Genomic DNA, 26,346 nt, shown 5'->3' with positions numbered 1-26,346 from the left:
TTTTTTTTTTTTTTTTTTTTTTTTACAGTATATCTTGTTTATACTGTGCGTTAATTTTTGCTGGTTGTACTGCACAGTACTGTAGTTTTATGTTGTCCTACATTACAGCACTGCATGTAAGAGTTACGCAAATAAAAGCAAAGTCATCAAGTTGGAGTTCCCTCCGACTGTGTCTTTGTTGTATGAATGTTGTAATATACGTCCTATATACAATTCCTCATTTAGCAACCTATTTGCAGGAACACAATTCAGTGGTTAAGTGACTACTGTAACTGTATCTGAATGTTATAGGTAATTCTACATGTTTTTTTTACTTCCAGAATTCTCTATAAAGAGCTTCTTTTTTTTGGGGTACTGGGGCTCGAGCTTAGGACCTTGTGCTTGCAAGGCAGGCACAGCACCACTGAGCTAAATCCCTGACAAGAGCTTTATTTTTATGACTAGATTTATAGATTAGAATATTGATAGGGGCTGGGGATTTAGCTCAGTGGTGCCGCCACCTGCCTCCAAAGTGCAAGGTTCCAAGTTTGATCCCTAGTACCAAACCAAAAAAAATAAATAAATAAATGCATAGATAGAATATTGCTTAAAATAAAGTTAAATGAGAATACTTTAAAATTTTTACAGGAAAGTTGAAATTCACTAATCATGCTTTCAAAAATTCTCTACACAAAATACAAACCAAACATTTAAAAATCCTTAATAAAATTCCAACCCCATTTCCAACTTGATGCCAAATAATTGCTTGGATATTTACATAGATTGTTTTCCTATTTTATTTCCTAATTACAATTTTGGGATTCAAATCGTGTGACCAACAATATCAAAATATAGAGGACTGGGGATTTAGCTCAGTGGTGCTGCTGCCTGCCTGCAAGCGCAAGGTCCCGAGTTCAATCCCCAGTACCAACAAACAAAACAAAACAAAACAAATCATACAACTCAAGCCGTAGACACAAATTCCACCGTTCTAACTAGGACTGGGACATAAACAACTTGTTTTGTTTCCATTTCCTTTTCTGTAAAATAATAGCACTGGCTGTACTCCCAGGCAGCTTTGTGAAGGTTAAACATGCTGCTTTTCATAATGCAACTTAGCACTCAATGTTTAACCATTACAACTGTTACTCATCTGACATATCTTCCCAAATATTCAACAACTGAACACCTGCATATGGCAAACATCCAATGAACAAAATGTCTTCTCCCACCGGGAACAGAAAAAGAAGGTGAACGCTAAGTTCTCCCACAATGGCTTCTGATGCCAGGAGCCCAGGGTTCACTCCCCTTCCTCTCTGCAGCCTTCTTTCTGAAGGAGGGGCAAGGAAAGGAAAGGAGGCCGGAGGCTACTATGAGCTTATCTGTGGTCTTGGGAAATCCAGAGGATACCCCAGGAATTCACCTGTGAGTGATGCATCTTCCTTTAAATTTTTTTTTTCAGAAGTAGTATAGGAACTGAAGAGACCCTACCTGATGAATTTATCACAGCCCTCTGCTTTCTGAGACCCCTTTATCATTAGATACTAGTTGGGGATAAACCAGGAGTTAAAGAATGCTGTTTCGTATCTGGCCAGAACATCACTTGTTCAGCACGTTTCTTAAAAGAGGGATGAAAATTGAAGATTTTCTCAAAAGAGTTCATGAATTTATAAGAGTATTCCAGCCAATATAATAAAACCTGTTAAGAATAGCAAAAAAGAAAAGAGGAGAGGCAGTAGCAGAGGAACATACTCCTTTGCCATCAGTATCAAAAGGAGCCCGTGGTACTTCAAGGAGCTCCCACAGAAAAGAACACTTTTCTGGTTATTATAATAGTACTAATACTAACAGCCAACACCTTGCCACACGCGTGCACTGTTCTAAACATTTTACTTGTGCTGTACCCCTGAGTCTGAAAACAAACGTATAAGGTGAGTGGGTACCGGTAATACCCCCTTCTCACCCGAGCGAAAACCAAGACACAGAAAGATGCTCACTCACCTTTACGCCGCTAGCCGCGATAGGACGTGAGGGAGGTGAAGGAAAGCAGGCTGGGCAGCGGAGAACCGACGAGATCCACAAACGCAGTCGGATCCAGGTCCCTCCGAGCCGGGAATCCGCAAACGGCCCCAAAGACAGGGGCTCGGGAGAGCGGATGCCAGACAGCCGCTCACTACCCCTCACTGCCGCCCTCCGCCGTCTGCCGCGGCTTCTTCCTCAGGGACCAAGGGCGGGTCTCACTGATCCTACGAGTAGGCCATAAATGTCAAAAGAGGTCGAGGGGTTTCCAAGTCACTCACCTCCCTAAGAGAAGCGCAGGCCGTGGGCTTAACATCGGACAGCGGAAGTGTCCAGGCTACGCGGCGCTTTGGAACTACAGTTCCCAGGATCCCACGAGGCTCCGGACCTCTAAACCCGCCCACAGGACAGTAGCGCACGCGCAGACTCGCGCAGCCTGAGTCGCGTTTCCCAGAATCCTTCAGCGGCGAAAGTTTCCTATTTCCTCCCTCAGGTAGCCGGAATGGTACCAAATGTGCAGCCGTTGGGTCATACTGTAGTTTCTTCTTTCCCCAGTGGAGCAGTGATCATAGTCGCACTTTGCTGGCAAAAGTGCGGCAATCATAGAAAGTTTTTAGGTTGCACATCCCAGAATCTTGTGTAAGCCTGAGCTTCCCGCCACCCTGCAATTTTTAGATTAACAGTTGAAGTCTCCGTCCATACTTGGAGAGCTCAACCCGCGTCCTCATTTTCTCGTTGCTTCCTTGAACACGTGTCAGAAGTTAGAAACATGAAAAAATAGAGAATAATAATAAAGGCATAGGTCCCGGAATTTAGCCACCGCCTGCCTTGCAAGCACAAGGACCTGAGTTCGATCCCTGGTACAAGTAAATACATAAATGAATAAATTTAAAAGGGCATGCTATGTATAAACTAATACGTAAAACAAGGGGCGGTTTAAGCCACACTGAACGAGCTTTATTATATGGCCCCAACTTGGCTTGTCCCCCACCCTGGTTCATCGACTTTCCTCATAGAAAAACAATTTCAGGATACAGCAGTGAAAGGAGTAGGTAAATTTATTAGAGTTAGAAAGTAAAGGGAATTGGGCTGGGGATGTAGCTCAGGGGCACAGCACCTGCCTAGCAAGCAGGAGGTCCTGAGTTGGATTCCAGTACAAACAAACAAGGTAAAGAAAATAAGGAAGGGGCTTTAGCTTGAGAAGCTAAAAGGGTCATTGCTCTGAGGGAGAGAATCAGACTGACTCATTAACAAAACAATGGGCCTGGCTTTTATGGGTTCACTGGTGTGGGCTAGGGGCTGGTACCTTCTATTGGATCACTAATATAACATGACTTTAGATGTCTTCGTCATGTTTTAGGTGATTTCATCCCTATAGCGAATGGACTAGTGGCTGATCTCATCCTTGGAGAGAAGCTGGTGTCTTGCCCTGTTACATTGCGCTTGGTCCTTGCAATAGGAGTAAGGATACCGGGAGGGTGCATTCCATACATTGCTAGCAAAGGAGCTAGAGAAAAAGACATGTCTCCATCTTTAGTGGTTAATAGATCAAGGCCTGACAGTTGCGTAGGAGTATCTGATCTATTTCACAGCCATGGAGCAAAACATGAAATAGAGACAGTAAAATTCTCCACTTCTCTTTAACAGTGTCTTGCATTGGCAGGGAATTGGAGAAAATACTACTGAAGTTTTGGGGCAAAAGCCCTGGCTACAGAGGCTCCATCAGGCCAGATTTAGCCACCCAGTCCAAGTGTCAATCAAAGAGACAAGCAGGGAAAGGCAGGAAAATAATTTTAATCACCTTGGCCATGCTGGAAAGGACAGAGTTACAAGATCTGTCTTCAAGTAGCTTAGAGTAACTTTGAGGTTTTATAGAAAGGGAGAACAGAGCTAAAAGTTTAGGATCACCTAGCTGGGAGGGGGGCTTAAAAAATTGGCAGGAGATATCCTGGTCAAGGCATTGCCTGGTTGTGTCACTAGATAGTCTTGATTCTCAGGGTACACCAATGAGAGGCATAGGCAGATTTATAAAGCAGAGTTAAAAAGTTAAGGGGAGACTTGTAAGAAAGCAGATGCTGGGATTCAGAAAAACATGAGGCCAGCAGCCTTGACAGGGGTAGGACTCATGGTGATCATCCTGCCTTAGCATCCTAAATGCTGGGGCACAGGTGTGTACCACCACACCCTGCTTTGGGGGGGTGTGTGATGTCATACCTGTGAGGCCCAGCTTTTCCTGGACTCTGAGGTGTTTTTCATGTGTAGGTTTAAAGACTTCTGGGCATTGCTTTAGCGGAGTCTGGGACTGAATGTTCTTAAAGCTAGCAATCAAGTGTCTGTGCAAGCCTTAAAAATTATTTGTGACTCTTTTCTCGGTGTCCTCAGGCTTGAAAGAGGGTAAGATAGACTAGGTAATTTTAGGGCTAACAAACCCTGCAGCACAGACACTCTTTGTGTGATTAAAATGTCTATGTGAAGAGCTGAGCAAGGATCTGACCTAGAGTTTCAAGAGAAATAATGGAGTTTCCTGGTGTCCTTTCTGCCTACATCTTTTCTACCTATGGTTCATATTTCCTACTTCAGTTGCCACTTATCTAGGGGCTGCTTATGTGGAGCTCTCGAGTGTCATCAGCACTTGAGGGAGCAGTTTGGTTTTCACTGTGGGATAATTGCTCCCCCTCGGGGAGGAGAGCTTCAGCTCCCAATGAGGGGCAATTCCTCCTCTTTGGAGAGGGTTTCCATCAAGGTTCATGTGTTCTGAGAGGCTTGGGCGTTTGGGTCCCTTATAAAGATTTCTGTTAACCAGACCTTCTATTCCCGGACTCTGGTGATTGCAGAAGAGAGCGGTTCATAAGGGAAGAAAAAGTGAGGCAAATGGAGTGAGAGAGACAAGTGGAGTTAGGCCAGTAACTGGGCCCACCTTCCAAAATATGTATGGAGTGGCGTCTGTTATTTAATGTCTGGAAAAAAGTACTTCTTTGAGCTGAGATTGAGAAATCATATCATTTATTTCCCACTCTTATAAATAAGGAATCTGTGGGACCGGGAATTTAGCTCAGCGGTGCTGTCGCCTGCCTCACAAGCACAAGGCCCTGAGTTTGATTCCTGGTACCAAAAAAAAAAAAAAAAAAAAAAATCTGTCTGATTCGAACAGCCAGTTGAAAGGGAATCCGTGAAGGGAGTTCAGTAAGAGGAGAGGTGGGGATAAGTGAGGCCTCAGTTACTCATCACAGTTCTAATTTGTATTAATTTTCATTTCATATTCCCATAGTGAATAACATAATACAAAACAAGGAATTTTTCATGTGTTACTTCTACATCTACATAGCTTCTTTGGTAAAGTAGCTTTTAAACGTATTTTATCCTTTTAAAAATTAGGTTATTTTTCTCTAGTATGGAATTCTTTTTTGAAATGGAGTATCACTACATACTTCAAGCTGGTCTTGGACTCAGAGCAGTCCTCTTGCCTCAGCCTCCTGAGTGCTGTGATTATAGGCGTAGGCCACAGCCACTCCCAGACTTAGTATTGAACTTGAAGAGTGGTTCATATCTTCTAGATAGAAGATTTTCATCATATATATGCTTTGCAAATATCTTTTCATAGTCTACAGTGTAATAAATACTTGGACTCCATTGTTATGTTCCATTGCTGATAGTTTTTAAGCCTCAACCTGTACTCTTTCTGCTTTGTACCATACCTGGGCAAGCTGGTAAGGAAATTCAGATACTTCCTCTTTAGTGCGGGTGGGAGACTGTTTCAACCAGTCTCCTGCTCTTGGGCAAAGACCTTCATGCTGCCCTACTCCCTCAACACAATAAAAATTCCAAGCCATTCTCTTTCTTTGCTCTCCAAAGCCTTTTTCACACCAGATTGAGAACCAACTTACTCTCCTCTCCCCACAAGGCCCTACATGTGAATAATCTTTGCATACCCTTGTATGTGTGTGGCATCCTTGATCTCAACAGCCGAACCATTTTTGTAGGAGTTCATAATTTCTCTGTAGGGTGGCAATGTTTTTTCCTTCTTTTAACAGTGAGTTTTGAGGTCTCTTAATTAAATCCAGAATATTAGATTTTCCTTGTTATGAATGGTACTGAGAAATCATTGCCTAATGGATGGTTCAAGTTTCTTTTGTTTTCTTCTAGATCTACTGCTTTAGGTTTTGCATTTAGATCTAAAATTGACTTTAAATTAACCTTGGAATATGATGTAAGGTATCAATCAGATTTTTGTATATGGATATCCAAGCGGTCCAGCACTGCCTTTCAAAAGCACTCTGCTTTCACCACTGAATCACTTGGGCACCTTTATTAAAACTCAGGGTTAGGTGCAGTTGTGCACCTGTTGTCTCCAGTACCTGGAAGGCTGAGGTAGGAGGAACACTTGAGTCCAGGAGACTATGTTGGGCAACACTGAAAGACACCATCTCTACCCCACCCCCCAAAAAAGGAAAGAAAAAAATGTCAATTGCTGTATTTTGGATCTGTCTTTCCATTCTCCCTTGTGTTCCACTGATTTGTCTGTCTACACCAACGCACATTTTCTTCAATACTGTAATCTACTAAGTTTTCTAAGCAATCGAGTTAGCACTCCAACTTTGCCCCTCTTCGAAGTTGCCTAGGCTGTTCTAGGTCATTTGTGTTTTCACATGAATTTTAGAATCAGTCTGTAAATTTTAAGGACAAACCAACAAACAAGAAAAACCACTGGGGTTTTGATTGTGATGCTGGGGTTTTAATTGTGGATGTGTTGCAAAAAATATACAAGTCATCTGATTCACGAACATGCTGTATCTTTCCATTTATTTACATTCAAATTTTTTCTCAGCAGTTATTTTATTTATTTTTTATTTTTCATTTTTTTGGTACTGGGGATTGAACTCAGGTCCTTGTGCTTGTGAGGCAGGCGGCAGAACCACTGAGCCAAATCCCCAGCCCTCAGCAGTTATTTTAAATTATTAGTGTTAGTATTATGTATCTTTTGTTAGATTCACGCATAAGTATTTGACACTTTTTCATTCATATTCAGGATTTTTTAGGGGTGTTACTGGGGATCACACTTAGTGCTAATACTGAGCTACATCCCTGGATCTTTTTATTTTTTATTTTGAGTCAGAGTCCCATTGAGTTTCCCAGGCAGGACTTGAACTTCCATTTGTCCTGCCACCACCTTTCAAAGTGCTGGGCCTATGGGCATGTGTCATTGAGCATTTTTAATTTAAATTTTCAGATTGTTGTTGTTATTAAAATGCAATTGATATTTGAACATAATGAGCTTGTATTTTCCAATAACTTTTTTTATTAAAGACAAGGAATGTAAATGTCCCTTATTCTATTGTAAATAGAAAGGAATTTAATACCATTCTTTCCATTTCGCTTAAAGTAAAGTTTGTGCTTCTCAGGCCTACTTTCTGATAATGCTAACTAAAATTTCAGAGGTCACCCTTGAGCCCACTGTTTCTCCTAATAACAACATAAGCAAGACACGTTTTCAGAAAGACAGAGGAAATATCCCTTCTTTCCACACGATGCAGGGAGACACAGTTCAGCATCACAAAGACAGCTCAGGAAATACAATGTGACTAGGTGTCCATCAGAGAACTTAACCAGACTTAACCTTTTTCTTCTACACAAATCAGAGGTTTACTTGAATATTTACACCTGTAACTTTGTGTGTGTTCCACTTTTACTATTTTTCATTTTTAGAAAGGGTCTCACTGCATACCTAATTTCCCTGAGTTGGGCTCAAACTTAGAATCCTCCTACCTCAGCCTCCTCGGGGGCTGGGATTACAGGCTTGTGCCACCATAGCCAGCTAATGTAAACTTCTTATTCTACTTTATAGGATTCATATCTGTCCTTAGAAATATTTTTCATAAGTATTTTTGTAAAGTAGCTGTAATACTGGAAATTATTATTATATTATGTGGAAATGCCCTCAAAATAACCTATTTCTGAACATCTATCACTGATGTTCTGGTAAATAATGTTTAAGTGATGGCTCTATATCCTAAAGGTTTCAAATACTTGAGGTTTTCAAATAAGAAAGGAAATCAGAGCACTGCTCTCTTCTCCCTGCATACTCAAGACTAAAATAAATCCTACATCTGGGTAGGATTTCTTTTCCAAACTAAGAGCCTTCAACCCATTTACACCTCCAATTATTGTGATTTTATTCTATAGAATCAAACCCAGGCACATAAAATCATATGGAAAAATTTTTAATAAAAATATACCAAAATATAAGAATAATTAGATGTGTGATTTTAACTTCTTTCTCTCTATATCTTCTGGGCCACTAATTTTTCTTGTGTGCCAGTCCTGTATTAATTTCACAATAAGAAATACAAAGATATACCAAAGATGTAACAAAATTGCCTGATGGGGAGGCATATGTTTCAGTCATTAAGAGGACAGACTGAGTGTTAGTTCAGGACTAACACTGAAAATCAGCAGGGCCTGAAATGAAGTATACCTACCAGGTCTCGATCATCTGATCATCCTGTAGCTGTCACTCAGCAATACAATGAGACATTTTCACTGACAAGATTCTCCTTTGGTCCAGATTCTCCTCTGTGACAGGGAAGCCCCCTGTACATTCAAAGTCTGAAGAAGAAGATACGTGCATGAACAGGAGAGTATTTGGTACACAGCAGATGCTCAGTGAGTGTGGCTGCCCATCTCCAAGTCTTCACCGAATGACTAAAACAACACTTTGGGTACAACCCTTCAAAAATGTTTCGAAACCCTGTGTAACTGAGTGGGATTCATGTGTAACACATTCTTGCTTACTTTTGTCCTCGACTATAATGATTACTTAATATTACACCATTTCAATTTTCCTTCATTTGATTCTTTATAAAGATAATTTTACTAGGTGCCAATTATCCCATCACAAGATACACTGAAATTTACTTAACTACTCCCACATTTCTGGACATGAATTTTGTGTCACAGTCTTTGTTCTAGATGAAGACAGCTAAATCTTGCTCAAGCTCATTTGACAATCATATGACATTATAGACATTTTTCCCAGTTAAAAGAAGCACACTTACAAATATTTACCCCCGGCAAATGGTCTCACTTCAAAGGGTTTAATGTCACCTAGAAGCTCATCCATGGAATAAGAAGACCTTGGGTTAAGATTTCCTGCCCATTTGAGTATCTGATCACTTCTTCTAACACAGTCACAATGGGGCTGAAATTCCTATGTCTCACTGCTAGCCTGCTCTGAGCCACTGGTTGTATATGCACGACTGTCCTGTCAGGTGGTATGGGACATTCCCACCTGAGTGGTACAACCATCCAATGGGACAGTCACACATGTACCACGTTAAACTTGCAAGCACCCATTATGATCAACTTCATATTTGAATCTAATCCATAAAAAAATAGATAAATAACAAGCATGGTGACACACGGCTATAATCCCAATACTAGAGAGGCTGAGGCAGGAAGATGGCTGGGAGTTTGAGGCCAGTCTGGGGTACATAGTCAATTCAAGGACAGCTTGGACTAAAGAAGGAGGCTGTCTCAAAAAAACAAAAAAGTTGGGGCCGGGGATTTAGCTCAGCAGTTCGGTGGCCTGCCTTGCAAGCGCAAGGACCCCAGTTCAATCCCCAATACCAAAAAAAGAAAAAGAAAAAAAAAAAGTTGATGAGAACAATCCAGAACCATCACATGACACCACCTTTCCTTCTCCTTTTCTTCTTCTTCCTCTTCCTCTTCTTCTTCTTTTGTGGCACTGTGAATTGAACACAAGACCTCACACTGAGTTATATCCCTAGCCCAGTCTTATTTTGAGGCGGTCTCATTAAGTTGCTAAATTGCCAGGCTGAGCCCTAACTTGTGATCCTTGTGCTTCTGCCTCCCAGAGAGGTGGGATTTACAGGTGTGCACCACCACCACAGAAACTCTTAATATTCAGCAAGCTAATATTATGGAGCCAACTCTGTTCTAAAGAGCTTTACATATACTGACTCATTTGATATCACCGCAACCTCATTAGTTAGATGTTATTTTGTATTAATTTTACAGATGTGGCATAAAGCCAGTCAACTGTGCTCCAGAAAATGCCCCAAATAGGTGAAAAGGTTAGAGTCTGAGTCCCTGTCCAGACGCTCACACAGCAAATATAAGGCAGGGCCAGGATTCAAGTACAGATATTCTGGGTTCAACCCCTACTGTGACCGCAACACAGTGCTGCCTCTCACAAGCCACTCAATGCCAGACCCAAAACAACTCACGCTTGGCAATGTTACAGATTTTTATCCACAGATTATCTCAAAGTTCCTGCCCTTATTGGTGGAACCAAAAATCCCTGCATTAAAAAGCCTGATCACATTTCTGTCCCTAAAAGCCTCAGAAAGCTGACAATATTATTATTGTTCATTGGCTCAAATCTTGCCTTCCTTTAAAACAGCTTCTATTTTGCTTTGCTTTAAATTCACGACTGTGGGAAAGATTTGTTCTAAAATTTTGTACACAATACCACTTAAGTATTAATCTCCTCAAGTGATCGCAGTCTAAAATAAAGCTCTAACAGGAATCTCCCAGAGGTGTATTTCGATAACACAATACAGTAGAAGATGTGAACAATTTGCCACGGAACAAGTGGGTAATAATGGAGGAAAGGGACAATACATAACCACTGAGGAAAAGGATGTAGGATAGTGAGTCATTCTCCAGGAGGGAAACTCAGAATAGACCATAGAGTCAAGGTATCTTGGGCCAAAGGAAGTACTGCTCTCATCACCTAGAAGAAAAAATAATTATATGAATAAAAAAGAAACTCAGAACCCTTGATTTACAAATAGGCAAAAATTCTTTCCTCCTCCTCCATGTCCTCTTGGGAACCTGACAGCCCTGGGGAGAAATCATGAGTTGCCAGCGTGTCTCTTTTTTCTTGTGAAAGAAAGAAAGAAAGAAAAAGAAAACACACTTAGGGCCGTATCTATCTTCATCCACACATTTCAAAAAGCAGCTGGAGTCTGTCTCTGAGTTGACAGCAATTCTCAGGAATAGCAATCTAGTTGCAGTGACTATGAAAACATGTAGCTGGCACCTAAAGAGCTTGTAGAGGCACCTTTTCTAGGAATCCCATCTCTAAGATCCTCTAGGTTCTGTCTTCCCAGGAGTTTGTCACGAGGATACTTTCAGTGAAACATACAACCTTGGACAGTGACGACGAACTTTTTTTGGAATTTTCAAGGCTACAAACAGCCTGCTGCTCCACGCGTGCCCCAGATTCGCCCCTACTGTCCTGGGCTTAGTAGAGACTTGTTTTCTGGGGTCATGTAATTGTGGCAGAGCCAAAGACAGCCTCGAGGTTGCCCTGAGCACAGGGCAAAAGCAAACTATACCTAGGAATAAGACCATACAGCCCACCCCAGTCATACATTCTCAACCGCGTCCACAGTCACGAACACCCCCCCCTCAGCCCCGAAACGCCACCTGCCACACACTATGCCGCTCAGCTGTTGAGGTATGCTTGAAGCTCCGGGCACGGGATGTCCTATGCCAGCCTTTTTATCTCCAGCGCCTGCCGGGGCCACCACCGTCACACTCAGGGCCAGTTCAGATCGGGCTCGGTTGGGGACCTCGGAGAAGCCCTACCACTCTCCCCCGGCGCCGATTACCTCCTCAAACGCGACCGACTCACCACTCGTGGTCCAAGAACTTGAGAACACAGGAAAGGGACTCCAAAGTCCGATGTGTGTGTGGACACAGAAGCTTACGGGACATGAGAGCCGGGAAACAGCCCGGAACTGGGAACTGGGTCCGAGAAAACGCTCTCCACCCGCAAACTCGCCCAGCGCCCGAAAGCGCTGTGCTCCTGAGACTTCTGGGAAATGTAGTCCACATCCGGCGCTCCCTCGGAAGTCGGAACCCAGACAGCAGGAAGGTTCCCAGCGAGCAGCTGTTCTGTGCAAAGCATTTTGTCCGAAGCCGATCAGAACTCCTATTCTTTGCTAAAGGAAAGAGTTGCTTGGGAGAGCCAGTCGATTCGGTTGTCTTTAATGCAGCTAAGAGCAAATTCAGAGGTTCTCAGCAAAGGCTGAGGAACGCGTTCTGGAGTTCAAAGAGGGTGGTGATGGGAATGAGGGTGTTGGGGGACTCAGACTTGAGCAAACAAGAGCATCCCTGGGGGAGTCTGTAGGACGATCGGATGGAGATCTGGAGATTACCCGCTGAGAGTGCTGGGAGCCGTGTCTGGCAGTTGAACAGATGGGTGCGTCTTGCCCGGAATGAGTTTGGTGATCAGATTCGCCCTGGTGGAGTTAGCGAGAGTATGATTTCTAATTTCTTTGCTGACAGACACACAGCACAGAGCCCAGCCAGCTCCCATCCCTACACACCCTGGTATGCAGCAGAGTTCATGCTCTCGGGGACAAACCTTTAAGGCATAGGGGGTAATGAGGCAGGAGGTAGAGCGAGGATAAGCAAACAATATGTTGGGTGAAAATTGAGAAACTAGATAAAAAAATTGAGATACTAGATAAGGACAGTTATATCAAAAAACATCAAGAAACCAACAGATAAAGGTTATTTTATCCCCCAAAGACCTCCCAAGCATGGCCAAAACCAAAAGTACATGATTCTGGCCTTAACCCAACCTCATCTGCACTGCGGTTTTGACCGCACGCACATTTACCCAACCCCTCATCCCCGTTGTGGCTTTCAGATGCCATGACATTTCCGCTAAAAACCTTGTTGGTCAAAAACTCCCCCTCCTGACAGATGGGCCGAGTCAAGCGCCACGTTGGGCCATGGCTCCTGCTGATTGCCAACTGTAAATCCTCCCATAATCCCAGACTCTCCCCTACCCCGGTACTGGGGATTGAATTCAGGACCTTTCGCTTGTCAGGCAGGTGCGGTGCCACTGAGCTACATCTCCGGCCCCTATAATCCCAGACTTGAAGAGATGGAGTTGCCTGCCCCTACTGGAGCCCTGAGCTCTTTTCTCTGGCCGGCTCCCACCCTGGGAAGTGTACTTTCACTTTTAGTCAACCTTCCTCTGGTTACTCCTGAGTATTCTGCTCAATTATTTGGGATACCGAGAACCTTGAACTGGCTCCCCTGGTAACAACGATTGTTTATCCAAATTTGGCCCACATGTGTCTCACAGTAGGGTCAGCAACTCTGTGATTCCATCCTATGGTTTTTTTCCTCCACCCTTGAATAGATATTTGGGGTAGATAAGCTTTATCATCTGGTAGAATTCATCACAGTGGCTTCCTAACCTGTGAACTGAGAGCCATTATGATGTAAATAAATGGAAACCCTTGAAACTCAACACTATATCGTGGGAGGGGTTGCAGAAAGTTTTTCCATTACTGTAAACTTTGAGGATGCACAGTGATTTGTCCCTATCATAGCCCCATCTGTTTCACCTGGGCCCTACAAAAAACATAATGAGACTTCAGCTAGTGGATGTAGTAGATTGAAAAAATGCCTCAAACTGTAAACCAAGTAAATCTCTTTTTCTTTCTAAGTCTCTGGCAGCTACCAGCCAAATAGAACCAGTACTGGCTGTGGTGTTGGAGTATCCTGCTCAGTTCTTTGAGATAACAAGAACCTCGGACTGGTGCCCCGGATACAATGTTAAACTATTTAGTGCGTACTTCTAAAAATTATCTATTGTGCCGGGCGTGGTGGTGCACACCTGTCATCCCAGAACCTGGAAGGCTGAGGCAGAAGGACTGCTGTGAGTTCAGGGCCAGTCTGGGCTACATAGTAAGTTCAAAGCCAGCCTGAACTACATAGTAAGACTCTGTAAAAATAAGTATTATTTATAAGAAACTCAAATTTAAATTAGCCAATATTTTATCTGGCAACTCTGGGCAATGGGAAGGGCGGTGTCAGAAAGGGCGTTGGAGTGGAAGAGAGGAAGGGAGAATGGTCCTAGAAGTGGAGGAGAAGTTGGAGGACTTAGGCTGTGCCTGAAGGAGAGGCAGTACAGGGGTAGTGAGGGAAGCCGAGGGCACAGTGTGAGAAAGCTGGAGCGGTAGGGAAGGGGCAGGCATGGGAATCTTTGGAGGAAGAGAGACATCTGGGGGAGAGAGGGAACTGGAGGCATCCGAAGGCTGTGGGTGCACGTGGAGTGAGCCAGAGCCCAGGAAGACCCTTCTGCATCTGTGCGAGGCCCCGGGCCCTCACCCACTATGCGAACCTGAGTGTGTACAGGCTCAGGAGCCCGGGATGTGGCCGAGTTCCAGCACCGACGACGCTGGGACCAAAACTCCAATGACAGCACCCCACCACCCTCATGCCCTGGCTGTTCCTGGGGAACCTGACCTTTTCAGTTCTCCGAGCCCTGGGAGAACAGAAGGCAACACTTTTGTGACAATTGAGTGACCGTTGAGTGACAGTTGTCCTCCCCAACATCCAGATGGCTCAAAAGGTTCAGGGAGGGGGAAGAACTTTCTCAAGGACACACTGAATGCAGGATAGAGCTTGGGTCTCCAGGCCACATCCGATATCTTCCAATAGTACTTATTACCTTGTTTTTCACCTTCTGACCCCAACCATCCCTTTAGGTAGTCTTTAAATCCACTCTTACCTAATTTCCAAGTTTTGCTGCTGTTGACTGTGGGTCTCCCTATAACAGCCTTATCATGTCATCTGCCTTGTCATGAGCCAGTCTTCCACATCTGCCCCACCTGTGGGTGGCTTTCCACTGTCACCATGAACAGTTGTTTGTGTTGGGCACTGCACAAGAGCACTGTACTTAAAGAGATATCATTTTTGTCACAGACATCTTTATTATTTTGGAAAGACATATTTACTATTTTTGGAAATTTTTATTTCATGTGTTATCCCTTAATTGCAGAGTTTATGTGATTTATAATGTATTACAATCATGTCCCAGCAAGTAACAGTAAAGTGTCTCATGCCAACAGGGTTGATACCACCCTTTCTGCTTTCACTTCCTAAGGTGGCATCAGTTTGGAACTGGAGAGACCTTACTGATCTCATATCATCTAAAATATTTTATACTGGGCTGGGGATTTAGCTCAGTGGTGCCACCACCTGCCTCACAAGTCCAAGGTCCAGAGTTCAATCCCTGGTACCAAAAAGGAAAATAAAGAAATTCTATAATAAAATATCTTATACTAGGCTGGGGATTTAGCTCAGTGGCACTGCACCTGCCTCTCACAAGTGCAAGGTCTGGAGTTCAATCCCCATACAGGAAAAAAAAAATCTTGTACTTCTAAACAAAGCTGCTTTTTCACCTGATACATAAAACATCTTTTCTTTAAAAAAAAGTTAATGTGTGCACCTGGCTATATTTGGTATTTCGTGTTGCAGCTCATGTGTTGAGCTACTTGTTCACTGATACAGACTAGAATTGTTACGTTCCAAACTTAGACCTGTAGTTCCTTTCACTCAGTACCAATCACTGTAGGTTAACTAATATCCAATTACCATTAGTAAGCCACAAAAAATGTGCAGTGGTGTGGAAACTAGAGAGTATTATGTAATAGTTGATTTGTTAGATTCTTATGGCAGTTAATTATTTCCTGAGAGATTCCATCATTATGAAATGATCTATTATTAAATTCTAATGACTTGTTACCTCATATTATTTTAAGATGTGGAAATTCTAAGATAAAACATTTGACATCTATCAGGAAGGAAAGATAATTTGGATCAGAAAATGGGAAGCTATTATAAAAATTAACTGGGCTGTTGAAGAAACTTTTTGAGGAAAGAGGTGGGAGAGGAAATAAATTTCCACAGCTGCTATTTTGGCCAAATGTATCACAGATTCATTAATCATTAAGCAGAACAGAACATGAACTTGCCTTCTACTTTAAGTAAAAAAGGTTCAAAAAAATGACTGGGAAAGGAGGAAATGAACAATCTTTTAATTAATTAAATACAGACAGTCTTCAACTTGTGTTCCTGCAATAAAATACCCGAGGCTGGGTACTTTATAAGGAAAGTAGGTTTATTTGCCCAACAGTTCTGGTGGCTGGAAGGTCCAAACAGTACGGCATCGGGGTCTTAGCAAGGGCCCCATTTGCATCAAAACATGGAGAATTGGGCACGGTGGTGCACACCTATAATGTCAGCTACTGGGTAGGCTGAGACAGGAGGATTGTATATTTCAAAGTCAGACTGGGCAACTTAGTGAGACCCTGTCTCAAAAAAAAGTAAATAAAATATGAGCTTGGGATGTAGCTCAATGGCAGAACACTTATCAAGCATGTGCAAGGCCCTGCAGGCTCCCTTTCAAAATGAAACAAAAGCCATAATGGAGAAGCAGGAGGGGAACAGACCTCGTGCAGAAGAGTTGAGTGCGTCACGAGAACCACTGCAGTCGTCAGGAGACTGACGCACCCAGAGAGCAGTGTTAGCTCATCACGAGGGCGGAGCACCCGTGGCCTCGTTACATCCCTGGGGCCCCACCTTGTAAGGTTTCCCTCACCTCACCGTGCCACACCAGGAACCAGTCTTCCAGTGCACGAGCCTTGGGGAACAGGCCACATCTGTAGCAGATGGGCAGCTCTGACGCACATCATTTGAAAATGACAAGGTGGAGGTTGCACCCGCAATAGAAGATCGAACCTGGTGTACATTTTTTAAAAGCTCAAAGCAGGATCCCAGATAGTTACATATCCATGTTAACAGCAACATTACCCATAATAACTGAGAGGTGCAACCAATCTATCCAGTGAGGCATTAGAGTGAAAAGGGCAGGAATGGTCAGTTGAGACTTTCAAAACATGGGTATCCTCTTGAGTTCCCTTTAAAATTAAAGTAAGAAGAGATCACACAATGCATTTTAAAGAAACAGTGTTAAATAATTAAGTGGTGGTTGAATTTACTTTCATAATTGTTTAATAACTTTTGTATAACCATTACTTTTTGAGAGAAAAAAATCTATTTATCAAATATGTATAATCATCATCATGCCAACATCTGACTGCTGTAACATCTTTGTATATTGTTTAAATTGTAATTCTGAAAAAAAATTGTAATTCTAAATTGCATTTGTAAAATAATTCTTTCTGATGTTTTTATGTCATCTGTGATGATGAAAACTGGACTTTGATATCTATACATATGAACTATTCCATTTAAACTTTCTCAGCTGGGCGTGGTGGTGCATACCTGTAATCCCAGCACTCAGGAGGCTGAGGCAGGAGGATCACTGTGAGTTCAAGATCCCCCTGGGCTACATAGTGAGTTCCAGATCAGTCTCAACTACATAGTGAGACCCTGTCTCAAAAAACCAAAAAAATAAATAAAAATTTCTCAATCATCTTTTTTCTCTTTTGGTACCTGTAATTGGTTCTTTCTGCTGGTTTTTCTCCCGCAAACTCTGAAATCTTTCTGTATATGCTGTCAATGAGCAAAGTATCCTGGAACATTAGAAAAATCCAAAAAGAGACTTGCTTTCATCAAGCAATCTACCAAACTTTGAGCAAAGGTATCAAAGGCATTGAAAAAAAAAAAAAGTCACTGACTTTCAAATTCTTCTCTCTCTCTCTTCTTTTTTTTTTTTTTTTGTTGGTACTGAAGATTGAACTCAGGTCTTTGTGCTTGCAAGGCAGGCAGCAGAACCACTGAGCTAAATCCCCAGCCCAAAAAAAATCATCTCTTCTTTTTCTCAAGAAGAAAGCAATGGAAAAAAAATTCTGTTCCTTCAATAAATAAATAAATAAATAATTAAAAATCCAGCGATGGAGGATGGATAAACAAAATGTGGGCAACCGATACTGTGGGATTATTCTTCAGCCTTTAAAAAGTAGGAAATCCTGCTACAACGGTTGCAACATGGATGAACTCTGTGAACATTATGGTAAGTGGAAAAAAAAACCAGTCACACAAACCCAAATACTGTAGGAGTGCCCTTGTGAGGTGTGTACTCTATTCATAAAGACAAAGTAACATGGTAGTTGTGAGGTGCTGTGGTTGGACTGTGTCCCCCAAAAGTTCATGCGTTGAAACCATAACTCTCAAGTTTACAGGAGGTAGGGCCTCTCCGAGCTGGTTAGGACTCATGAGGTCACCAGGCCGGGGCCCCGATGGTATCAGTAGCTTTATCAGAGGGAGAGAAACCCTTGCTAGCAGAGTGATTTTATCGCCATATGACTCCCTTTGCATTTTCAGATGCAGGAAAAAGGCTCTCAGCAGGTGCCAGAACTAGAGCCGGCCATGCTCTTTTCAACCTGCAGAATCATGATCTAAATAAATCCCTGCTCTTTATAAATTGCCTAGTGTGTGGTATTCGGTTATTTCGACAGAAGATCCACTAAGACACCAGGGACCTAGGGAAGGGTGGAGGAGAGGAAGGGGCGCTTCTGTTTAACGAGTATAACATTTCCGTTTCTGGATATTGGCTGGGTAACAACACGCGTCTACTTAACACTACTGAGTTACAAAAATATTAAGCTCTGCTTCGAGAAAGAAATATTGACGCTGCAGGCAGAGTCTGTGAAAACAACAAGAGCAAACATTGGCACACAATATGTGTGATTCAGTTTCTAGGAAGGCAATCATTAGCGTTCCAGAAAAAAAAAGTATCCACAGTTCTGATAACGTCTCGCAGAATTCAGAGGCTGAAAGCAAGGCGTCCCACGTTGTTAGGGGCGAACACGTTTAAAAGGCATTTCAACTACGGTATGTTTGAACGTATTCTCTCTAAAGACCGTTCTGTGGTTTGCAACTTTTTAACGAATTTTACGGAGGACAAGTGGTAATCTGTACATAAAGACCTTGGTACAAGAATCTGCTTAATGTAAATATTAGTATAGACCCACCAATGTATTTTTGATATAGCAAAAGTTTAAGTTGCAAAGTGATATTCTGATAGAAACATGCAAAAGTTTTGAGAGTCCACGTGGGAAAATAGAAGGTTTTCAGACATTCTTAAAATTTTTGGTTAAAAATTTGGGAAAATTTTTCTTGACAGTGTTGTTTGCTCTCAGCTTGCATAGAAAATATACGTAATTAGTAGGTGTGGCCTCGGTTAACACAATACTTTTTGTTTTGGTTTTTGTTTTTTTTTTTTGCAGTGCAGGGTCTCAAACCCAGGACTGTGCTTGCCAGGCACTAAATCCCTAGCCCAACACGTGTTTTAAAGACTTGTGTACGACTGAGCTGTGGAAAGACCATATGTTAAATTCTCCTTGTATCCTTGTGTCTGTTCATTTATAGCTAAAGTGACTTCACTATTAATGTATACACACACACACTGAGAAAGGATCAGTTAAAAATTACTAGCAGGCCGGGATTTAGCTCAGTGGTGTCACAACCTGCCTTGCAAGCACAAAGTCCTGAGTTCAATCGCCTGTAACCCCCAAAATATATATATATTGCTAGAGCAGTTATGGTTTGGTTCCGAATTGTGCTCCCCAAAAGCACCTGTGCTGAACACCCAGTCCCAATGTAGCAATGTTCAGAGGTGGGCTGATCAGATCGTGAGGGCTTAACTGCACTGACAGATCAGGCCGTTGACAGATTAGTGGTTCGACGATGTTATCGGAAGGTAATAGAAATAGGAAGGGATTGGGTCAAGGGAGTGTGCTCTTGGGAACTGTACCTTGTCCCCAGTCCCTTCCTCGATGGTCCTCTCACCATTTCTGCTTCCTTTCCCCCCTTTGGTGAGCAGCTTTTCTCTGTCACGTCCTTCCACTGTGAAGTTTCTGCCTCACCTTAGGCCAAAGGTCATGCAACCAGGAGACCCTGGACTGAAACTGCAAAACTATGAGCCAAGATAAACTTTTCACTCTTGGAGTTGTTATTGTGTTCTTTGTTGCATCAATGGAAAGCTGACTAATACACTAAACGACCGGGTGTTTTTGGTGTTGTTGTTGTTGTTGTTGTTTTGGAGGTACCAGGGATGGAACTCAGGCCCTGTGCTTACAAGGTAGGCAGAGGAACCACTGAGCCAAATCCCCAGCCCAACCAGGTTTTATCTATTGCTGTATGTGAACACGTGGTATTTTGTCAACTGAATGACATAGCTGGAGACGGACGGTTTGCACATTTAATAATCTGCTTACAAAAACCAAATCTGGGGGAAATAATCTGAGAGGCCAGGTTTTTGCAAATGTGCATGGAAACGGAGAAACGGGTGGGAGCTGGCGGGCTGCAGCAGTGTATCCTGAGACACATCCGGGTTTTCAGGTTCTGAGGCCTGGGCAGACGCCTGTGAATGCTCGGATCCCTGCTGGTGAGGGCAAAAGGTAGGTGGTGTGGGTCTGGGGCAGAATCTCCTAATCTATTCTCTTTTCTTTTTCTTTCCTTTATTCTACAGGTTTTTAAAGATGGATAAGGGATAATGCAGCAAAAAAAAAAAAAATAAATCTTTCAGCTCTACTGAAATGTTAAAGATCATTCCATTACTGTTTTTAAACTTTTAATAAGTATAGAAATATATTAAACATACACACATCAAAAACAAATTTGAGGCTTGTCAACTGCGAAGGGAAAGTTCATTTGGTGGTGTCAGACCACCGAGAAATCTATTCAGGCCGGGCGTGGTGGCACAGGCCTGCAGTCCCTGCACTCTGGGAGGCTGAAGCAGAAGGGGAACAAGTTTTAGTCCTGCCTGTGACTCAGCGACTTGGTGAGACCCTGTCTCAAAATTAAAAAAAAAAAAAGAGGCTGGGGGTGTTGCTCAGCATGAAGGTCCGCGCTTGGGATCAATCCCCAGTACCACAGATGACAATAATATATTTGAAGCGACCACTCTGCCTTTTTGTCTTCTATCAGCGCTTCTTTCTATAAAGCCGGCCTCCTTGGCTCAGCTCATAGGAACCCTCATTCTGTTTCATGGTATGAAGTGTGAACAATTTCAGAACGACAAATAAGAACAATTAAGATGTTTAAATTGGGCCTGTGATGTAGCTCAGCAGCGCAGCACCTGCCTGGCAAGTGGGAGGCCCTGAGTTCGATTCCTAGTACCAAAAAAAAAAAAAAATCTTTAACTGAAGTTTATAGCAAATTTTGCCTTTTGCCACTAGTAATGGTCACTGGGCCCATACTGGCTTGGTGTGTTAGGCCTCATGCGAGAGTTCATTTAATGCTGGGGATTTGGGCAGGGCTCTTGTGTCTGCAGAGGGCTATAGGATGAACCCAGGCATTATGTTAGAACTGTCTTCTGTAATCATTACCTCCTATAATGGGGAACTTCCTACCTACCTCCTGACTCAGTCTCAAAAGTGCCTGAAGGTTATCGGAGTCACAATCTCTTACACACACACAAACACACACACACACACACACACACACACACACACACACACACACCCACCCATGGCTGTTCTGGCTACTCTCTAAAGCTCAGACCCTGACATTATGAACTGCTACGCAGACCTTTGACTCCTCCACCCTCCAGAGAGGCTTCAGAGAAACCCAGCCTTCCTGGTTGGACTCCATGCTCCAAATACCCGGAGCTCTGAGCTCCCCCGCAACTGGGCAGGAACCGGAGTAACGAGAATTTGAATGCAAAATAGGTTGTGGGAAGTGAGACTTCCCAGGAGGGGCAGACACTGTGGGAGATGAGAGGAAGAGGGTCCAAGGCTGTGAGGGCACACAGGGTCTGGGTGTCTCCTGTCAGAGAGAAACTGCACCAGCCAAAGCTCCACAGGCAAGGGAGACTTTCTTGAGGACTACTGCCATAGGGGTGAGAAATTAAATGTGACTGCATTGAAGGGAAAGGCGGGAGGGTTTTGAAATCCCGGATGAGCTAGTGGGCCAGCATCGGCAGACAAGAGGAACTCGTCCACAGGTTGTGTCAGCACATGGAGTTATTCATGAGATTGCGAAAGTTTACCTCTTTGATTTGGCCAACTGTGTTTGCTCACTGTCACTTACCAAAGTGAGGCCTAGCCCTCCCACAGAGCTCGGGGAGTGGGGCACTGTCTCTCTCCCTGACCTCACAGGCATGGCTCCCAGGTCATTGAGAAAGACATCCTAAGGTTGAAACCTGGCCAGCAGAGGCTTCACCTCCATCTCAAGGGAGGGTTTGTTTTTGTTGTTGTTGTTGTTTTTTTTTGAGACAGGGTCTCACTACACAGTTCAGGCTGGCCTCGAACTCACTATGGAGCCCAGGCCGGCCTCGAGCTCACAGTGATCCTTGTGCCTGAGCCTCCTGAGTGCTGGGATCACAGGTGTGCACCACCATGCCTGGCTAGGAGTACAAATTTTCTAAAGTAAGTGCTTAGGTCTTATTTTGTTTTTCTGTTGCTACGATCCAAAATTACCACAAACCGGAACATGGTTCTAGAGGCTGAGAAGTCCAAAAGCATGGTGCTGGCATCTGGTGGGCGCCTTCTTGTCTCCTAAGATGGTGGAGGGCATCACGTGGCAAGGCAGAGCAAGTATGCTAGCTCGTCTCTCCTCCCCTCTTCTCCTCAGCTTTCTCCTTCTTCTTCCTCTCCTTCATTTCCTCCTCATCCTTCTCCTTCTCTCTCTCCTTTGGTCCTTCTCCTCCTCCTCCCCCTCTCCCTTCTCTGTTTTACTTCTTCTCTTTCTCCTCATAAAACCACCATAATGTCCTCCTCTAACCCTAATGACCTCCCAAAGTCCCCACTTACAAAATATGTTCATGTATGAATTTGGGCATTAAGTTTCCATCCCAGTGAACTTTGAGGAGACGTTCAAATCATAGTAATGCTCTAAGAGATTAGAGGTCAAAGGCCTAGAGTTAGGAAGTTGTATATTGAGACAGGATCTCACTAAGTCACTAAGTTGTTCAGGCTGGGCTTGAACTTGTGATCTTCCTGCCTCGCTCTCTTAAAATAAATTTTCTTCTAAAGGTTAAAATGGTCTATCATGCTGGCTAAAACATTTGGAGATTTGGCTGGTTCTCTCTCCCTCTCTCTCTCTCTCTCTTTTTCTCCCCTCCTCTCTCTTTCCTTCTCTTTGAGTCTCTCCTCTCTATTTCTCTTAATGCCTCTCTGTGGGTTGGTTCATTCATTATCACAAATATCCCTGGAGCCCCCAGGATATCACAGCCTGATGGAGAACACAGACACCGCCCAGATTACTTTCACTTGATGGGGCTGGGAGACGGGAAGGTGTCTGAGGTTGAGGAGGGGCAGCTGAGTGGGAACAGTGGGGTCATAGAAGTTGTTAGGAGATCACACGTGTTAAAATACAACCCCCCCCAGCCATTTTATATCTTACTTCCGGGTTCTTTCCCGACTGAGTCCTTTCTCCCACCGAAATTGTAAAGCGCGAAATTCAAAAGACAACCTGGCTTGCAATAGGATAACAAAGACCGCTTCTCCCAAGGAAGGATCTTCCATTGCCCGTCCTATAAATATCCCAGCGCTTCCTCTTCTCGCTCTCTCACTCTCTGCCTTCCGCCTCCTGCTCACCTCCCTATAATAAAAATCTCCTGCCGGACCTCTCGGTGAGTGAGTGGCATAATTGGGTAAGGGGCACCCAAAGGGGGCTCGAGACCCCTTTCAGAAGTCTGTGGGAAGGAACAGTGCATGTGTCTGAGAGTCAGACATGTGGCCCCAGGATAGGAAACTGTGTCTGAGTGTCGCGGAGGTGTGTGTTTCAGCGGGGGGAAGAGAAATGAAGAGGCCAGATGTGGGGAGGAGGATAGATAGGAGAGACCAGCCAAACACAAATCCCATCAAAAGTAAAGGTTATAGGATCTTAACCCATCCTCAGAGCCAGGTCCCAAGTCCTCTCTCCTTCAAGACCCAGGACTCATCTGGGGCCCATTGAGATCACCTAAAGGAAGCCACCCTATGTAAGGGAGGGTGGGGCGAGGAATCCTGACCCAGCCTGATGGCATAGCAGGGAGAACCAGCCAGACAGCAAGTCAGAGTCGAGGAAGCTCACACCTCAGCTATACACTCACAATGGGGAGTCTCAGGGACATTCTGCTCTGTCTCTTTGGAACCATGCTGCTCTGCCTGACAGGTACCTAAAATTTGAGTTCAATAGTAGGAAGGGCCTGTAGCCTGGACCCCTGAGTCTGAGAGAGGAGGCTGGGCCTGGACCCCCGAGTCTGAGGGAGGAGGGTGGGCCTGGACCCTGTGTCTGAGGGAGGAGGCTGGGCCTGGACCCTGTGTCTGAGGGAGGAGGCTGGGCCTGGACCCCCAGGTCTGAGGGAGGAGGCTGGGCCTGGACCCCCGGACCCTGTGTCTGAGGGAGGGGCCTAGCCTGGACCCCTGAGTCTGAGAGAGGAGGCTGGGCCTGGACCCCCGAGTCTGAGGGAGGAGGGTGGGCCTGCACCCTGTGTCTGAGGGAGGAGGCTGGGCCTGGACCCTGTGTCTGAGGGAGGAGGCTGGGCCTGGACCCCTGTGTCTGAGGGAGGAGGCTGGGCCTGGACCCCTGTGTCTGAGGGAGGTGGCTGGGCCTGGACCCCTGGATCTGAGGGAGGAGGCTGGGCCTGGATCCCTGTGTCTGAGGGAGGAGGTTGGGTCTGGACCCCTGGATCTGAGGGAGGAGGCTGCGTCTGGAGCCCTGTGTGTCTGAGGGAGGAGGCTGGGCCTGGACCCCTGTGTCTGAGGGAGGAGGCTGGGCCTGGACCCCTGTGTCTGAGGGAGGTGGCTGGGCCTGGACCCCTGGATCTGAGGGAGGAGGCTGGGCCTGGATCCCTGTGTCTGAGGGAGGAGGTTGGGTCTGGACCCCTGGATCTGAGGGAGGAGGCTGCGTCTGGAGCCCTGTGTCTGAGGGAGGTCAGCTGGAATTCAGACTCCTGAGGAAAGCACCTAGGAACTATCTCCACTTGGTTTCCCCCCTGCACACGCATACATTCCTCCAGTGTCTGTCATTTTCTCTGGCATCTGTCTTCCCGCACACAACTAATTTGCATGTCTGTGTACATCTGCGGGACAGTTTGGCTCCTGTATGTGTCACTGTGCCCTTATGAGTTTCCATGCTTGTGTGCGTTTCTCTGGACCAGATTTCAATGTCTTGAGTTTGAGTAAGTGCTTTAGTGGGTCTGTTTATCTCTGAACTTCACTCTCTCTATAACGGTTTTCCAGCATACTTTTATGGTCTTATTTCCCCGTATCTCTAATTTTGCATAATCGTGGCCTCACCTAACATTTGTGCACTTGTGTTTCTTGGGTCTGCATTTCTCTTTGTCTCCGTGTCTCACTACTTCTGTCTCACTGTCTCTGGATGGGTTTCCTGGTCCCTCTAAATGTTGTCACTGTTGTCACATGTGAGATCGCCCTCCCGGGCCCACCTCAGCTTCTGTGAGGCCATGTGCTCTGTGCTGGGCCCGTGGCTGGGCGTCCACCCTGCAGGGCCCAGTGAGTATCTGGTATGAGAACCAGGACGAGCAGGCTGCGTCCTGCTGTATATTTGTGGGCTGAGCAGGAGCCGTGTCGGTCGTGTGAGTTTGCCTGTGTCAGCGTGTGTGCTCTGTGTGCTCTGTGTTGCTGGGCTAAGTGTGTATGTGTGGTCCACCTCGCAGCACACTGTGCCCTTGGTGGTGCCCTGTGTCCCAGTGGCGGTGGCTCTCATTTAGTGCCACTGTGCCTTGCGAGAGGGGGTTGTGGGAAGGGATGCGCAGAGCAGGAGTGGATGAGTCACTTCCTCCTCCCTTATCTCCGTCTCTGAGGCCCTCCTGGAGGAGGGTGGAGAGCTTGGATAGCTTGGAGGAAAAAACTAGACTGGCAGCTGCAGTCCACGCATTACTGTGACCTGGCCGCAGCCGTGACCTGCTGCAGCAGTGGACCCTGTTCCTGGGCCAGCAGGCCTGGCCGTTGCTGGTCCGCTGACCACCACACCCTCCTCTAGGGTCCCGAGCCCTGCAGTGCTACAGCATGGAGCACATCTACTTCGGGCACTTTGACCTCAGTGCCTTGCAGCTCCCCAACGTCTCCTGTCCTTTAGGGTGCTCAGAAGTTGTCATGTCCCTGGACACTGGTGAGGGGCTGGGAGACAGGAGAAAAGGAGGGGTACAGAGGTGAAGAATGGGGGGAGGTTGGTAGAAGTGGAGGGAAAAGGGTGGGTGTGGCGGCACAGGCCTGTCATCTCAGCACTCTAGGAGGCTGAGGCAGGAGGATCACAAGTTGGAGCCCAACCTGCCCAACTTAGCAATTTAAGGAGACCTCTTCTCAAAATAAATAAAAATAAAGAGCTGAGGGTGTGGCTCGGTGGGAAGGCCTTGTGTTCAATCACCAGTGACACAAAAACAAAGAGGAGAGAAAGGATAAGGCTAGATGGAGGGAGAGGAAGAAGCAAGTAGCTAAGGGCGAAGAGATGCAGAGAGGAGAAGCACGAAGGAAGGAAAGCAGCAGGAAGGAGAGGGCAGAAAGGAGGAGCGGGTGGGGCGTGGGGGGAGGGGCTGCTAGGAGAGGAGAGGACAGCTGGAGAGAGAGCAGCGTGGCCAGGACGGGAGCAGAGGGAGGAGGG

At 45.0% G+C, this 26,346-nt stretch overlaps 2 protein-coding genes and 1 long non-coding RNA gene across 5 annotated transcripts in view; 1 reads left to right on the top strand and 2 right to left on the bottom strand.

The window, feature by feature from the left end:
* The window catches only part of LOC104861696 (zinc finger protein 226), a 42,808-nt gene extending 40,430 nt beyond the window's left edge, over positions 1 to 2,378 (bottom strand). Inside the window, exon 1 of the mRNA XM_010623244.2 lies at positions 1,981 to 2,378. The gene's annotated coding sequence lies outside the window, so the exon portion shown is untranslated. The remainder of the gene's footprint in view (positions 1 to 1,980) is intronic.
* Positions 2,379 to 8,240: 5,862 nt separating this feature from the next.
* Positions 8,241 to 13,187, bottom strand: LOC104861698. Of its 3 annotated transcripts, XR_780098.2 has the most exons (5): positions 13,122 to 13,187; positions 11,657 to 12,266; positions 10,644 to 10,750; positions 8,475 to 8,601; positions 8,241 to 8,316 (listed from the first exon to the last, which is right to left on the bottom strand). It is a non-coding gene; the product is annotated as an uncharacterized LOC104861698 (long non-coding RNA). The 3 variants fall into 3 exon arrangements; XR_004518014.1 differs by having other exon boundaries at positions 10,644 to 12,266; XR_004518015.1 differs by lacking the exon at positions 13,122 to 13,187 and adding an exon at positions 12,849 to 12,884 and having other exon boundaries at positions 10,644 to 12,266.
* Positions 13,188 to 22,230: 9,043 nt separating this feature from the next.
* Positions 22,231 to 26,346, top strand: part of Lypd5 (LY6/PLAUR domain containing 5) — a 5,678-nt gene continuing 1,562 nt past the window's right edge. Inside the window, exons 1-2 of the mRNA XM_010623366.2 lie at positions 22,231 to 22,276; positions 25,729 to 25,857. Of these exons, the coding sequence (XP_010621668.1) occupies positions 22,231 to 22,276; positions 25,729 to 25,857 (175 nt within the window). The remainder of the gene's footprint in view (positions 22,277 to 25,728; positions 25,858 to 26,346) is intronic.

Source organism: Fukomys damarensis, unplaced genomic scaffold (genome assembly GCF_012274545.1).
Source record: "Fukomys damarensis isolate Sample0158 unplaced genomic scaffold, DMR_v1.0_HiC HiC_scaffold_19, whole genome shotgun sequence".
Classification (NCBI taxonomy): domain Eukaryota; kingdom Metazoa; phylum Chordata; class Mammalia; order Rodentia; family Bathyergidae; genus Fukomys; species Fukomys damarensis.
The sequence above is the reverse complement of the archived record's forward strand: the minus strand, read 5'-3'. Positions and strand labels throughout refer to the sequence as shown.